General features: G+C 42.0%; 3 protein-coding genes across 14 annotated transcripts in view; 2 read left to right on the top strand and 1 right to left on the bottom strand.

Annotated features, from left to right (window-relative positions):
* The window catches only part of zgc:158260 (uncharacterized protein LOC571389 homolog), a 20,619-nt gene extending 18,512 nt beyond the window's left edge, over positions 1-2,107 (top strand). The window contains exons 4-6 of the mRNA XM_053421325.1: positions 81-250; positions 353-512; positions 617-2,107. Of these exons, the coding sequence (XP_053277300.1) occupies positions 81-250; positions 353-497 (315 nt within the window). The 3' untranslated portion in view covers positions 498-512; positions 617-2,107. The remainder of the gene's footprint in view (positions 1-80; positions 251-352; positions 513-616) is intronic.
* LOC128438682 (coiled-coil domain-containing protein 158) lies at positions 2,095-12,873 on the bottom strand. 12 transcript variants are annotated; one of them, XM_053421309.1, is made up of 23 exons: positions 11,923-12,872; positions 11,752-11,809; positions 10,681-10,829; positions 10,290-10,477; positions 10,087-10,190; positions 9,692-10,010; positions 9,539-9,594; positions 9,311-9,421; positions 9,095-9,176; positions 8,836-8,955; positions 7,831-8,043; positions 7,512-7,727; positions 7,198-7,366; positions 6,130-6,282; positions 5,670-5,782; positions 4,986-5,144; positions 4,574-4,666; positions 4,304-4,426; positions 3,803-3,951; positions 3,424-3,486; positions 3,161-3,228; positions 2,658-2,829; positions 2,095-2,210 (listed from the first exon to the last, which is right to left on the bottom strand). In XM_053421309.1, the coding sequence occupies exons 1-22, from the start codon at positions 11,990-11,992 to the stop codon at positions 2,696-2,698; spliced, it is 2,910 nt and encodes a 969-aa protein (XP_053277284.1). In that variant the 5' UTR covers positions 11,993-12,872; the 3' UTR covers positions 2,095-2,210; positions 2,658-2,695. The 12 variants fall into 12 exon arrangements, with proteins under 12 accessions (XP_053277284.1, XP_053277288.1, XP_053277285.1 ...); XM_053421313.1 differs by having other exon boundaries at positions 2,095-2,829; positions 7,831-7,929; positions 8,005-8,043; XM_053421310.1 differs by having other exon boundaries at positions 2,095-2,829; positions 7,512-7,709; positions 11,923-12,873.
* Positions 12,306-16,457, top strand: LOC128438685 (cyclin-G2). The gene is made up of 8 exons (XM_053421323.1): positions 12,306-12,504; positions 12,964-13,155; positions 13,617-13,754; positions 13,907-14,157; positions 14,289-14,367; positions 14,461-14,559; positions 14,969-15,171; positions 15,605-16,457. The coding sequence occupies exons 2-8, from the start codon at positions 13,018-13,020 to the stop codon at positions 15,714-15,716; spliced, it is 1,020 nt and encodes a 339-aa protein (XP_053277298.1). The 5' UTR covers positions 12,306-12,504; positions 12,964-13,017; the 3' UTR covers positions 15,717-16,457.

Raw genomic sequence — 16,457 nt, 5'->3', positions numbered from 1 at the left:
TCAAACAGGTGAGTGAATGAAGCAAAACATGTTTAGGTCTCATTAAAACAAGTTGACGTGGCCTTGTCTCTGCTCTCCAGTTATTTGAGAAGGTGGTATCTGTTCTGGACCCAGACATGTGCGTAAACAGCGCCTCTTCACTTCCTACGCCTACTGCTGAGCGTGCAGAAGAGGAAGAAGAGGGAAACTGTGCAGGGCCGAGAAACAAGGACGGGAACAAGGCTAAACAAGGAGCAACAGCCAGTAAAATGCAAATATATTGGAAATGAAATAGAATCAAAATGAATGTGAGCCATTATTTAATTAGAAATGAAAAACAAACTAATGAATGCACCTTTCCGTCCTCTTACAGCGACCCTGATGTCCCAAATCAAGGTCCCAGAAACCCTTACACACTTCCAATGAATGGAAAAGGTATCGAAAAAGGCCAAAAGGTCAAAGTGAATCAACTGAACAACCACAAGGGCATGAGAGCAGCCACCAAACCTTTCAGATAATGGTTCCTTTATCCGGTAGGTGCTACTTCACTATTTTCAAATACCACTGTTTGTGCTGCCTTTGACATGAAGTAACACAATGTCATAATGATGAACTATGCATTGTGTTTATCTTCCAGGTTGAAGGGATCAGTTTGACCAAATCTGAAATGGGAAGACATCATCACAGTGGTCTTCAACCTCCATCATCACCAACTTTTTAAGAAAAGAATTCAAACAGTTGTCTTGCTAAGGCCATAAATAAAGAAGACGGTTTTTAAAAGCCCTTGAGCCACATTATGTAAAAAGAGTAAAGATTACTCAACACAAAGTAAAACAAGCACAAAGTAAGAAAATAACAGATTAAATACCTGGATCCTCCCATCATGTCAGTTAGAACTTAAGAAGTGAAACACAAGCACGTCCAGTTGCCTCTGTCAGTTGCACAACTTCTGGAGATAGGAAAATAACACACTTTGTGGCGGCTGATTAAAGATCCAACTCGTACCGTGAAGAGTCTGAGTCTGAATCCCAAAAGATAAGTTAAAAATCTAAACAAGTGAAGACATGAGGACCTGCCACAAACATTCATATCCCTCTGCTTTCTCTGAGGCCTGGAGAGCAGCTGCTTTGGCATCAATAGAGGAGACTGTGGCTGTAGAGTGTTTGTCCTCCAACCAGAAGGTCGACGGTTCAGTCTTCACCATCTGCATGCCGAAGTGTCCTTGGGCAATATACTGAGCCCATAAATGGCCCCTTGTAGATGTTGAACGCTAACTGTAAGTCACTTTGAATAAAAGCGTCCGATGTAATGTAATATGAGGTAAAACAGATGCAAAGTGTGTAACCCTAAGATGTGTGTATGTCAAGAGTTGTCAACACAACAGATAAAGACTGAAAAGGGAAAACGCCTTTATGCTATATTCCTAAAGACAGGCTTCATGAGAAGTGTCAGATGTGTGTGTGCACAGCAACTGAACACAGGAAACATGTAGACGCACTATACATCCTGCATTTGAATAAAGGAAATACATTTTTTTTTAAACAACCACAATGACACAGAGAGGAAAAAAAGTAGAAGTCTAAGGTACACCCAGTTTTATTGGAGTATTTTCTGAATCATTTCAGAAATCAGAGGTTTTACCGTCCATCTGTCAGAAACATTTGTATGTTATAGGTTCCATCAGGGTTTCTTCAGTATTCACCACATGTAATCTATGACTACTTATATTTCATTTATATTTCCGTCACATATCATTTGACTTCAGGTAATCATTAAAAAGAAATAGATATATATAAAAAACGATAAATTCCTGAAGATTGAGTTATCGATGGATCAAAATGTGAATTCAAGACATAAACATTTGTCTCGTTGTATGTGCAAAATGTGCAAGACCTTTGTAAATAGATTGACTCATTAAGACTTTTCCACGATTCTTTTCTGAGACCTACAGACACCTGCATCATGATGTGCTGGTTCAGAATCAGATGAATGTTTTCACTAACACAGTTCAGTTTCTCTAATTTCTGATGACAAGCAACTGTGCAAATAATTGTTTATATATCAAAACTATAGAGAATATAGATTCCTGGTTTGAAATAATCAGCAAACAATTCGTTTGTATTGTAAAAAACACACTTTATTAAAAACAATAAATAATCACTTGATTGGGGAGTTTTATAAAATTTCCTTTTTTCACTATCAACATCATCTGGTGCGCTTTTAAAAATGTTCTGCAAGACAAAAAACATGAAGGCATTAAGGAGGTCAATCAATATCATGAAGACAGATTTATGTAAACTATCTGTGATCTGATGAAGGACACAAATGTAAACTGCTACTGTGGCTGGAGGTTTCAGTTGTGTCATTACATCCTCCTCACACCCTGTTATGACATCTGTTGCTACAGCTGAAGAGAAAATGTATCTGTCTGTTTTATCTGATGCAATAATATGAGGACAACAAACATGAATGTCTCAGTCTGAGCAAGAAAGTGGCCCTTTTTAAATATTTAACTCCCCTTCTCATTATGGTTGATGGAAAACGTTTTATCTCTTATATAATCAAAGTAAAAGTCATCTAATAGTTTACTGGAATAACCCTGAGACGTCCTCCAACACCATCTTTCCCACGGCGTTCATGGTGAAGGGATAAACTTCAGTTAAATATCAACAACTTACCGGAACGAGGAGCCAGCCTCGGTTCTGTCGTGTCAGTGTCAGCTGTGAGGGTCAGAGGTCAGGAGGGAGTGGACTGGTGACCTGCGGCCCAGCGAGAGGAGCTGTTGTGGGGATGTGAACCTCACTGCAGTCGCTGGACTCGATGCAAGGCGGCTGGGATGAGCCATTATCTCTATTTTAGAGAATCAAATATTGATATTTGCGAGAAATGGGTGTATTGGCTCTACCTTAAGTGAGGCTGCAACTTATGATTAGTCTTGTTATTGATTCCTCTGCAGAGAATTCACTCGATCTACTAGACACCCAACAATCCAAAATACATTTCTCAAGTATAACTTATTATTTCACCTTCGAAAACAAAAAGAAAGGAAATCCTCATATTTGAGAGGAACCAGTGACGAGTTGCCAGTTTTATTTTATTTATCAATAACTAAAGACAGTTACTTTCCCGTTGAATTGATCTACCTATCGATGAGAAGGACAAACAGGTAATGAGAACTCACTCTCCCTGAAGAAATCCTTGTTGATCATCTTTCCATTCAGTTGAGCTTTTGGCAGGAAGTGAGGCTCTCTGTACACGGTGCAAACACAAACAGACACACATCACTTTACATTGCACAGGCGGCTCCTTGCTTGTTGCATGAGAGGTTGAAAGGTCACAGGGCTAATTGCAGAGTAACTATATTTTATCCTCAAGATAAAGACGTGCTCGCAGCGCTCAAATACAAAACCTATAATTCCTCGAGCTGTTTAGGTTTCTCCCTACCTGCTGCAGGTTTCTCTTCTTGACCTGGAGTTGGCTTTTACCTCCTCAGCCTCGTCAGAACGGCTGCAAGTTAAAGGCCAAATTAAAAAATTTAAAATAAGACATCTAAAACATTATCACATTCCACGAGTCGATAACAGACAACGTCAGATACGTCGTTTTTTAAAGCTCTATGACGTCTATGGTTTGAATGGTACGTTGCAGTACAGTGCAACACGGTGCCGTCACTGAATCCACTCATGTGCATCAATCCCTTCTTTCCTCCACTCCAGTGACTTCCTGCCCACTTAGTAGCTCCACATGATTTTTCAGATGTGATCTAAGCTGGCCTAAGAACAAAGTTAATCCTCGCAGTGTGTAGGAGCAGAGCCAGACGTACAATGTGGTCCTGTGCTCTCTCTCCGGTGCAGACCTCCTCCTGTGGAAGCTCCTGCCCGCGGGGCTGTTGTCGGTGTGTGGTCTGTGGTTCTCCGAAATCACTCCTCGCAGCTCTTTGACGAGAGACCTGAGCTGCCGGGCGGGGCTCGCCTACAGAAAGACGATGTCAGGGCAGTGCGTCGGGGAAGGTAACATTGTTAATAGTTGGTCTGATTAGAATGCACTTAAACAGAGAAAACAGGGAAGGTGGGACAATGACACACAAAGAATAAACTCCCAAAAAATTGTCTCCCTTGCACAATGAAATGATTTATACTGCAGTTTCTCTCCCTTACCCCAGGAATGCAATACTGTGTGCGTGTGACTGTGTGTTTTTGATTTAAAGGCCGAGCAGATGTGCTGAGCTTGTCTCTGAGCTGCCAAATAAACAATAATTCACACATGCACTTGATGGGCTGGAGCTGTGGGAGATGAGCAGAATACATGGAGTTCCTGACTGCACCTTGATCTGAGCGCTGGAGGCGTGCTGGGACGAGGGTGGAGCGCCGAGTTCTGATGGGTTCAGGGAATCCGGGTCTGGTGGAGTTGGATTCAGAGTGCTGTGCAGATTTTGACCTTGGAGTTCCTAGAGAAAATCAAAAAAATTGTAACACACTACCATCAACCATGTGAGAGAAGCTTAGCATTACACATCTAGATTAAATATGAGTACATTTTAAGTACTGTACATATTTCTTAAGACTAAGGCTTCTTTGTATGTAATCAGCTCTACCTTCAGGTCGAGGGCATGTCCGAGTTTCAGCCGATAGAACTGCTGTTCCTGCAGCTGGATGAACTCTTGACAGTCTGCAAAGCTCTCCGACATCTTGAAGATAGAAGAGTATTTGGAGCAATAACAGTGACGGACACAGAGAGACACAGGACAGGGTCTGATTCAGTTGTTATTTGATCCTAAAACATTAACTCAAATGATTGATTTGTTCCAGATGAAGATGGTAGCTGCTTAAAGCAAAGTGATGTCAAACATTATAAAGTGAAATAATAGTAAAACTTGAAAACGTTATAGAGAAAGTTGAGGTGTTTTGTGTAACAGTTTGTACTGTTTTCACGTGACACCAGTCAGCACCTTCTTCAGTTTTTCTCTAAAAGCCTTATCCTGTTAAATTACTAATTATGAGCGCCACCTTGTGCAGGATTGCCTCCAGTTGGCCGATCCGGTCCCTTAGTTGTTGGTCTTTGGACCCGAGGGCCTCCAGCTCCCTGGAAAGCAGCTTCTTCTCTTCCCTGACGAAGGCGAGCTGCCCGAGCTGACGCTGGTTCTCCAGGCTCTGGTGACGCTTCTCCTGAACAATGAGAACACACAAAATGGAGCAGTAGTTGTTAAAGGGACTCAAAAGGTTTATTTCACATAGCTGATCCACTTGAAAGCACTGGAACTGGCCTGTTGAATTATCATGATCACTTCTCAGACTTTTTGTTAGAGATTAGAGACACTGAGATCCCTATTGTGTGAATGGCTAACCTGTCCAGCTTAGAGGGCAAAGTGTTCTGTCCAGATATTCATAGAACATCTCGTAAAAGGCCGTTGTGACCTTTTTTAGTTTTGTTTGATAGTTGCAGCCAGAGTTCGTGCTATTTTTTATTTTTGTTCACCTTGATGTCTGGTGAAATATTTAAATTGCATTTATATTTCAAAGGTTATGAAGGTCTATAAAACAAGATGTAGCGTAAATATGAAATAAAAACACTTTTTTTTATGTTTATGTTAGATCTATTGGGTAAAATTAAGAAGCCAACGCATGTAAGTTTAATTTGACAGGAGAGAAGGCCGTGAGTGATCTTCACAGACGTGGTACATTGAGTTACACCTGTTGCAGCTTCTCCACAGTCTCCTCCAGATGTTGGATTTTGCTATGCAGAGAGTCCACCTGCTCTCTTCTGGCAGTGATCTCCTTCTGCATGTCCAGTGCTACTCGGAGGCCTGAGATGGAGAAAAAACCCACAAGATAAATCCACAAAGAAAGAACATGCACATAAGAAACATGAATCAAGATCTTTAATGTTGGACGGGCTTTCTACATTCCAGCTTAGACAGAAAAGCAGCTTGGAATGATATAGATATTTTTCAGTTTTCAAAGAACTGTGCTGGTATTTATTGCGCAAGAGTTGTCAGCATTCCTATGTTTCATTACAGTCCAAAGTAAATCGCTGTTATCAGAGCACTTGATCACAGATTGGAGGAAAATCAAATTAACTTTCTCTGACGCTTGTTCATACAGCAGATTTGTTTTAATTAAGTCTCAGTTCAAACAACGACGTGGCTCTCACCGTGTCCGTCGGCTCCTTCCAGGGTCCTCAGGGTAATCCTGACCTGGTCCAGCTCATCATGAGTGTCCCTCAGCTGACTCCGAAGCCTCAGCACCACACCCTCCCGCTCGTCGCTCCTACAGCTGTGGAGCCGCTGCTGCTCCTCATGCTCCTCTGAAATCGTGCCCACACAAACACATGCATTAAATCCACGGGGAGACAGACAGTTTAACACATAACCAAACATGTGCAACAATGGAAGGCTTAGTTGACAGTGTAAACATACCAAACATGGCTCCTTGTTTTTCTAACACAGCAGGACAAGAAGATCATTTCATTTGGAGGCAGAAATATGTGAAAGCTGAACTCTTTCTAGGGAGGGATAGGGAGGGGAGCAGAGGTTCCTGTCGAGTCATAGGACCTGGTTTCACTCATCTGCAGCACAGGGATGATAAAAATCCTAAAGACCTTGTTTGACTTCATACAGGTGAAAGTCATTATGCGATACTATATCATGTGGTAATTAATAAACACCCTTTTATTATCCAGGGGGCCTACAAAAGAATATTGTGATATTAAGAAGACAGCATTTAATTTTATTCTCTTGTGTCTTTTATATGGATTTGGGGGGAAAATTGAATAAAAAGGTCCTTAAATCTTGTTTTCTAATCAGATTCTTACTATTACTTGAATGCACATTTTCTTCCAATTTTAGTGGAATAAATTCTGATTACTACATTTGCCAAGGAGGTTATGTTTAGATTACCTGTGTATTTTAGTTGGTTTCTCTGCGGCAGGATTATACAAATTATGGAACCAATTTTTGCACAAATTTGGTTTGGGGATGGAACATTGGTGAAGAAAACATTTTGTTGCAGCCTCAATTCAAAGGGCAGATGCAGCATCAATAGTTTGTACATTTGAATGAAGATCATCAAACTTCTTTTTTATTTTTATTTTTCAATTAAATAAGTGAGACATACATGTGACATTTTTCAGCCATGACAGAGGTATGTGCCCTACCTACTACTTGTTTCCAATAAGATTGAATTGTTACCTCCGGTTATATGTAAGTAAAGCTCAACTCACTTGTGAGGGCGAGTAACTGCAAACGCTGGATCTCCAACTGGGAGCTGAGCTGTCTTTTCTCCAGAGTTTCCTCCCGGAGACGCTGACCTTGTTCAGCCACAGACGCCTGAAGATTCCGCCTCTCGTGCTCTGCAGTGGCCAGGTCTGACTTGTGCTGGTCTAACTCAGCCTGATAAGCATATGACACAAGATGGAGGAAGACAGAAACATTGATAAAGATCAAAGTGACCGTGGCGATAGTGAGAAAAATGAATTGGGGTTATGGAAGTTGGTTTGGAAATATAAAGTATTCTGTTTTATATTTTGATCCTGACCCTGAGCTGCTGAATCTGTAGCTTGTGCTGGTTTAGCTGGTTGCTCAGGAGGTTGTTCTCCTGGTGAAGGTTGTTGATGGTGTGACTGTGCTGAGCTTTCATCTGTTCGCTGCTCTCCAGCTGCAGCCGCAGATTGTCTATCAGCTTCTCTCGGTCATCCAGCTTCCGCCTCAGTGTCTCTCCTTCTGTGTGCAGGGTCTGGCACCAAGAATGATGCTGGAAAAATCAGTTTTGCTTGATATCAATGTACCGTTAAAACGGGCAGGTTGTTACCAGATCAGGATTTCAAGACATCTATGGTTTGTGCATGATCGCATACCTGCAGGGCTTCTTGCAGCCTGAGCTGGAGTTCCTCATCTTTCTCCCGCAGGAGTTCCTGGGCTGTCCTCCCCTCCTGGGTCCTCTGTTCCTGCAGAGACTGTAAGCAATTATTCTCCTCTGCGACTCTGTGAAGCTCCCTGGCCTCCTCCAGCCCTCCTCTCAGGGCCTTTACCTCCACATGGAGCTCCTGCTGCTGCTGTTCACTGTACCTCTGGAGGATAAAGCAGGAGGCACAGTGTGCTGATTGTTTTGTAACGGACAGGAAACGGTAATCTTTTAACATTTTAACATAGTGAGAAAATAGGATCTCAATCATGGGAGAGAAAGTAGCTTAACCTTTCATCTCGTGTTATTGTGACTGGACAAACACACCCTGCTTGTATAGAAACCTCTCTGAGCAGCTCGTTCTGCATGTTCACAGGTAACGAGGTAACTACAGCTGCTCACTAGGTTTCTGTGTCTTTCTTGGAAATGTTTCATTATTCATTTTAATACAGTGTCAACAGGTTTGTTGATTCTTTTCACATGATTATATAGCCTCACAAAATGAATGAAACAAACTTTAACACAACCACACCTAGTGCCCGCTGATGTTTGGGCTGATTGTCATTGTTCTGCTTCTGTCACTTCCTTTTTCACTCAAAATAAGTCACTGAATTGTGGCCCCATGACACAGATGCCTCTACTGAGATCAATGCATCATGTGGACATGTAAGACAGGCAGAATGGTCTCGGTCAGTAAACCTCAGTCAGCCCACCAGCCAACCAGAGCCTCCATCTGAGCCGGGCAATAGTCTTTCACTAAGCAGATTACACAGCTCCAGCACTTAACGTTACTCTGTCATAATAAGGCAACACATAGCTCGAGTATCTTTCAAATGACAAACAGCACACTCAACCGGACACTTTCCACTTTCCACAATGATCCTCAGTGTAGATATGCCTCCATACTGGGACTCTGGGTATGATATCAACAGACAGATCATGTGGTTTCTTATGGCACCTTAAGTTGGCTGAGCTGGAACTGAAGCTCCTCTCTCTGATGCAAGGCTCGCTCTTTTTCTCTTTGTGCATCCGCCAGCTGAGACTGAACCTGCAGGAGCTGCTGCTCCAGACAGCAAACCTACCATGTCACAAATGACATTAACAAACCGTATACAACATATTGAAGTGTTTATCCTCACATAGAGAGAAGCAGAAATGGTTAAAATTTGACTGATTACATTATGATAATCAGGATATTATTGTAAATTTTTCCTCACCTTATCTTTATGGCTGCTGATATCTGACTCAAGCTCACCGATCTGACACTGGTGCAACGACGTATGTCTTTCAGTGAGGTTCCTGGAAATGGAAATAATATGTTTTTGACAAATATACATTAATTTAGAAATTCAACAGTAAGTCATTGATAAAGAATTTGACTGCAAACTACCTAAGATTTATAAAAAAAGGCCTGAAACTGGTTGGACACTTACTTGAGCAGCTCCAACTTAACACTCAAGCTGACGCTGTTTTGTTTGGATGAGCTCAGTTTGTCAGTCAACAGCGCCATCTCCTGGCACAGACTTGCAATCAGTTCTTTACTCCTAAGACAGAGAAATGTGAAGAGTTCTTACTAACACTGCAGTGGAATGCAGAATATATATTTTTTTTTTCTGCCAATCAACTAAATGATGAATGATTACAGATTTACGTAAAATTACCTTTGTTTTTGCGTATTTCCTCCACTGTGTTCTTCCCTCCCAAGATGTTCTATTGACTGGCATAAAACAGATGAAACTTATTAAATCAAACCCAATAGAATGAAAATTGTTAAGCCCAATAAGTGTGATTTGCCACTGAAATGTATTATTTACCCTTAAGCATCTCTCCTGTAGCTCGTTTGTGTCATTAGTATCCTCGGTTAACTTAGCGGCTGGTGAAGGCGGTCCTGAACGAGTGGGGGCGTTGAGATTGGTGACGTGGTCCTTATCACATCGACTCTCATGACACAACAGTGTAGAATACGTCTCCTTCATGATCTGCTCCAGTGTCTCTACTTTCCTGCTGAGTGCCACCGCCTCGTCCTCTGTGTCCTGCAGCTTCTGGTCTGTGGCCCTTTTGATGTTCTGGAGCTCTTCCAACATGCACAGCATCTTCTCCATCTGATCCAAATGATTCCTCGAATCCTTCAATCTACAAATGAAAAATATGTGGTTAAGAGATTTTAAACTCAAGCTTTATTAAAGTAAAATTTCATCAGTGTCTTCACCTGAGGTCAGACAAGACGTCCTTCTCAATTTGGACTTTATTCAGCGTAGTCTGCAGGTTCTCGATGGCTTTGTCAACACTGAATGTCTCGGTTCGATCATGTGACTGTGAAAATTAGAAACGATAATGAGGAAGCATAATCAATTCAGTAATTACGACTCACATCAAACTAAGAAGATTCATGGCTGAAAGAGAAGTATGAACCTTTCTCAGCTGGAAACCAGGCAGCTGCTGAAAACCGTCATCTAGTGCATTTTCCAAAACCTTTTTTCCAGGAGAGCTGATCTGCCTTTGAACCACCTCTTGGTTTATAATATCCAGATCACAGTCCAGAGGCTGAGTCCCTGCCAGAGTGTGGGTGGGGGAGATGGTGAAATCCCCAGGTGGGTTATCTACCAAAAGAACAGATGAGGTTCAGATATACACTGTTGTTCAATAAAAGTGTTGATAAAAATTGTCCTTTATCATTTTTCGATTGTCAATGCACATCTGGATAAGTCCATTGGTCTGAGGTCAAACATTTTCGGCAAATAAAATCACCTTTTTTTTAAATTGTCTGGCCCAATAGGATGCTAGTTGACACAGTTGTACTCACAGACATTGAACCAGTGGCTGTGGCAGCTTTGTCCAGGTGAGGTATTGATTCCATATTTGCCGCCAAACCTCTCCAAGGCAACTTTGGTTGCATTTTCCACTTCCTCTTGAAGTCGTTGGGTTTCCTTAGTTCGCCTGTCAAGCTCATCGCTGCACAGAAAGAAAAGGTTGTGTAGGAAACTCTACTTGATCATCAATTTGTTATTTGTATATATTGGTCTTTTAAGGTAAAATGTTTTGGTTTAGTATAATCGGCTTTTAATATGGTATATTTGAGGTTAACACTTGAGTAAAAATTAAGAAAGAGAGGCGGAGCTCCATAATTAAATTCTCAGTGCTTGGATACACACAAACACTTTGACAGTGTTTTCTTCTGCTTTCATGTGATGTCATGTTTTTTACTGTGTTTTTATCGGAAAAGGGTTCCGGGCCATCAGGACAAAAACCTTGCGTCAACTGAACAGTTTTTTCCCTATGGCAGTGGGGCTCACAAACAAGCCCCCTGCATCACACTGACTCAACTGACCTCCCCCTCGCACATAATTTATAACTATATATTATTGGCACTATCACCAATCTCTGCACCTTAGAACCACACGTGCCCATATCTCTCTTACTGTATATATTGTTGTTATATTGTTGTTTGTACAGTGCACCAACCACACCAAGGCCATTTCCTGTATGTGCAAATATACATGGCAATAAAAAGAATTCTGATTCTGATTTCTTTTCACCTTTTCTTTTACTTTTACTCTATTTCACATGACATAGCTCTTTATTTATTCTTTTAATTTGAACAGTTGTTTTCCCCAGAACACCTAAACGTGGTTGTCTGGGCTCCTCGTCACATATAAACTCAGTTTTTTAAAGTGCCACACAAATAAAGTGTATAAACATATTCTATTGGCTTTATAATTAATCTAAATATTTTGTTTCCGGTGTGCACTATTGTTTTTAACCTAACCTGACGGATTGACTAATGGACCCATGAATAAATCTAATTCAAACCCAGTACTTTTGCTGAGATGTCCCTTGCAGGAACCCGAGTGGACAGAAGTAAACCCCTGGTTACCTCAGCTGATCCAGAGTCAGATTGTTGAACCTCGGCCGGAAGGAGCTGCCGCGAGTCTCTGCAAAGTCCAAACGTGTTGACAGAACATTTCAATAACAGTGAATTGACAGGAAACCAGCTGCGACAACAACAACAGCTGGATTGTGAACTTCAACCCCGTGTTAGCTTTACCCGCTGCTGCTGCTGCTGGGGCTGTTTCCCGGAGCACGGGGGCGCCATCACTGCTGTAAAGCGACGACATCCTTCTTCATTGTAGCCATGAAGCCATTTTCTGTAAACATTCACGTGGAACAGCTGGAGAGTTAAGTGTAAGGTCTCATCACCATGGAAACGACATCCCGTAGCTAGCTGCTAGCATCAAACCGGCGGAAACGCGGTTCCTCCGGGCGGTAACAGCTGGATAACATCGTCACACTGGCTCGGTTAAGTGTGAAAAAACAAATATATAAACAAATAAAGATTCAATGGCGCTGAGCTGGTGAGAGAAGTAACTTTAGCGCCATAGTTAGCGCCGTTGACGCTTTCCTCCCAGGCGTTTCCGGTGGTGCATGCCGGTCAATGTAGTTTTCTTCCCCCGGAGGACCAGCGGCTTGTTTGTGTATCCAGGGCGGACCCTCCGTGCGATCTCAGCGGGGATCGTCTGGGTTTTTTTCGCGGTGTTATCGTCGTGAAAATGAAAAGATGAAGAACCGAGGAGCGTGATCGGGTCGCAGCGCTGTTTGTCCTCCTGATCCCCGGCGGCTTCCGGACGAGGTGAGGACGAGACCCGTTGTTGATTTGCGTTAGCATGCTAGCTGGGTTAGCTTCCACTGGTGGTTAGCTTGTTTTTAAGACGCCTTTTGGTTTAAATGGAGTTTGTTTCGATTCCCATTCACGAGAGTCGAATCGAGGTTAAAACCATCGCTGACTGAGCGATTCAACCCTTTGTCATAGATTGGTTTTATCTGTATCATTGCTATCACTGATTATTTGATGTAGTTTCTGTTGCTCAGATGACATTTACATGCTGTTAAACCTTATGTCAACATAACCTTTCATTTTATTATTGCTAAAACATTTTAGCTTCAGCATATTTGGTCGAGCTGTAGGTTTGGTGTCAGTGTTTTTTAGGTTGGTGTGTGTGTGTTTGTATGTCTCCCTGTGATACCTGACACCCAGTAGGTGTGGTTTCAGAGGCCATATTTATATGGTGATCTTCCCCCTCACTCGTAGGGAGACTTGTTGTTGTGGGTTTTGTCTGAAGTCACAACGCAGAACCCCTGAAACATGTGGTTTTCCAGGATGAGGGATCTTCACGCCATTGACGGCTTGCTCCTGAAGGAGCTGAAGTCCTGCTGTGCCAAGGAGTACAACTTTCTTCCCAGAGAGACTGGCCTGAAGCTGATGGAGTCGGCCTCCACTGAGGTAACCCACTGACACACTTTTACTCTTTTTTTTGCTGTCTGGGCAGGAATGTACATTTGTTTTAACACATATGCTATTTCCACTGATTCAATTCAATTTGTAAAGTGCCAAATCTTAATATGCATAATCTAAAGGCCCTTTACATTGAAGGTAAACAATTATAGAGAAACCCAACAGTACCCCACTTAACTGGAAGAAACCTCGAGAACCAAGTCTCGACCATTGAGGGTGAGCAGAGAAAAATGGGAAAAGGAGGAGAGATGGGTGAAAAAGAGGGGAGAGAAGAGAGAGAGAGGCCAGGAACAGTTGTCTACCATCATGTTTCAGCTTCAATCGACTAGTCGTTATAATGAAAACAATAAGATTGATAATTATGGATGTAAAGATGTTATTAACGACTGCAGCAACAGTTCATATAGTAATAATAGTTGTACATTTAGTTTGCAATGCTTCATTTTCAGAAACCCAGTGGAGTGTCTGCTAAGTGCAGAGACACCCGAGTGGAGGAGCTGTGGGGTCTGACCAGTTTCTTCGGCTACAGCACCAACACTTTTGTTCAAGCCGTCAATTTGCTTGACAGATTCCTCGCCATCATGAAGGTTGGTGTTTATCAAATGTCAAATCTTTACAAGATAAATCTGTATATTTTGTTTCTTGTATCACGTTCCCATCACAAGTTTGATAAACAACAGTCCCGTTTGGCCTCACAAGACTCTGACTCACACCTATAGCTGTTGTGTTATTGTGACAGGTACAGCCCAAACACTTGCCCTGTATTGGAGTCTGCTGTCTGCACATGGCATCCAAAATGGTGGAGGAGGAGAGCAATGTCTCACCCACACACGAACTCATTCGCATCAGCCAAAGCAAGTTCACCGTGTCAGACCTCTGTCGTATGGAGAAGATCATTTCCGAGAAGCTCAGTGTGGAGCCCAACGCAGTGACAGCCTTAACCTTTCTACAGCTCTACTACTCGGCCTTCACAACCCTGTCTGCTGGAAGGTAAACATTCCTTTGTCTTTGCCTTACTTTGTGTGATGCACTGCTTCAACTTGCATGGAGTTGGTCAAATAGATTCTGCTCTATGAGGTTTGTACTGGTGGATCACATCAGGATTCCCTCTATATTTTAAGGGAGGAGATCCCAAGCATTGGGAGCCTGGAAGCCCAGCTAAAAGCCTGCTTATGCCAACTTGTTTTCTCTAAAGCAAAAGTAAGAATTGTTCCCGGGCGACAATTTCTCATCATAGCAGCATCCATTTTGAGCTGCAGGACATCATAATCTGCTGTTTCTCCTCCTCCACAGCCATCAGTGCTGGCGCTGGCGCTCATTGCTCAGGAGTTTGAAGCCCTCCAGTCCACTGCCTTGTCAAAGATTGTCCAGCAATTCCAAAGACATCTAAAGGTATAAAAAGGGCAGAGCTCGCCTAAGGCTACACCCTCTGCTTTTTTTGAAGTACTACTTGTTCTTTACCTCATCAAAGGTTTGCACTTAGACAAACATGTCACAGATAACGAGACACTGACCAACCTGTCGTTCAGAACTGTAAGATACGATCAAAGATGAAAACAGGTTTTACGCAAACAACTGAGGCCGTAAACAGTTTACTAATAGGATTTCTTGCATTCCTCAGCTTCACATTACACACATTTGTGTCGAAATTGTACAATTTGGAAAGACGATGTCACTGCCTGATCACGTGCACATTTGGGTCACGAATGAAAACAACACATTACTTGTTGATGACAGCATATTTCCCAAGACTATTTCTGAGTGCTGCCTCTCAGATGTTTCCTGTTTGCCTTTTTCACAGATTAGTGACAGCGAGCTGCTCCACTGGAAGGAACTTGTCGCCAAGTGCATGACCAAGTACCACTCGAGTGAATGTAACAAACCAGACAACAAGAAGCTGGTTTGGATTGTGTCCAGGAGAACCGCACAAAATCTTCAGTCCAATCACTTCAGTGTCCCTGGTCTGCCAACTATTCCTGAGGGCAGCTGGGATGAGAGTGAGAGGTGAACAACTGGGTCCTAATAACTGGCATAAAGAAAACTAAAGCTGCTTCTTATTTTCAACTGACTCTAGCTGTTGCTGGTTAAAGCAAGCAAATATCACCAGCAGCAAATCGGATCAGTTGTAACCAATTAATTCAAATTCAGCAAAGATTAGAAAGACCAGTGTGGCGGTTTCTCTCGTTCCTATGTTTGTATTTAGAAAAAAGTTTATTTGTGAGTGAAAGAAAACTGAAACACAACTGTAGCACTGCTAGTAGACTGTGGTTGTTGTGGTTTTACCGGGACAAACACAGTGGTGGCTCTGCTCCAGAGAGATGTTCAACTCATCATCCTAACAGTTTCAGAACCAGTGTTATAAACCCGAATTTATCAGGGTATTCATTTTGCATTTCAGTTCAGCATTATTTATAATTGGCCTCCTCTTCTCTCGCAGTGAGGACTCCTGTGAGGACATGAGCGGCGGAGAGGACACTCCATTCGGCTCGCCAGGAAGTGACGGCGAAGGAGCCTTCTTCCCCTCGTCCTTTCCTAAATGCAGAAAGTGACGAGTCCTCAATGTGCAATTGCGCCGAAAGTGTCAATCGCCTAATCAGTAGCTAATTAAAGGTGCTCACCATGCTCCAGAGCAAACCTGTGTATCACGTGTCATAATATATGTCAAACATGTGTGCCAGGTTTTGATTAAGTGCCTGTGTTGATTCAGTTTATCGTTGGTTTGTTTAATGCATAATGAAAACATATCCTAATAATGCAAAATTGGAAATGTGCAATATCTTGGCAGCTTGATGGCAAAACATCTTTTTCTAACACGTTTTCATTTTTTTGCTTGTGTCCGAAATCGACACATTCCAGGAAAAAAGAGTGAAGCACATGGAACAAGGTCATCACAGTTGAATACCAGCCAACACACTCACTCACCCACTATCTCTTTAAATCAGTTTTTATACTCCATGCCATACGTAAACTGTGGAGAAAGTAAATGTGTGTGTGTATTTACGCACATACACAATTTTAATGTGACATATATGACATTTCAGTGTTACAATATCAGACTGATTATGCATGGATACATTGATATAGGTGATTATAAATGGATGTTCATGTTTACCAAGATAAGCTTACTGTAAAAATGTTCCAAAAAAAATGTACATAACTTGTAAAAAAAAAGCAGAAAAAAATGTATGTTTTGTGAACACAGCTTAATGTGTGTTGTACTTGGATATAATGTGAAACTTGTTGGAAAGGTCAGAAAGAATCCATCCAAATAAACATCTTTTTTTTTTTTA

This window comes from Pleuronectes platessa, chromosome 4 (genome assembly GCF_947347685.1).
Source record: "Pleuronectes platessa chromosome 4, fPlePla1.1, whole genome shotgun sequence".
In the NCBI taxonomy this organism is placed as follows: domain Eukaryota; kingdom Metazoa; phylum Chordata; class Actinopteri; order Pleuronectiformes; family Pleuronectidae; genus Pleuronectes; species Pleuronectes platessa.
Note: the sequence above shows the minus strand (reverse complement) of the source record. Positions and strands in the feature narration are given on the sequence as shown.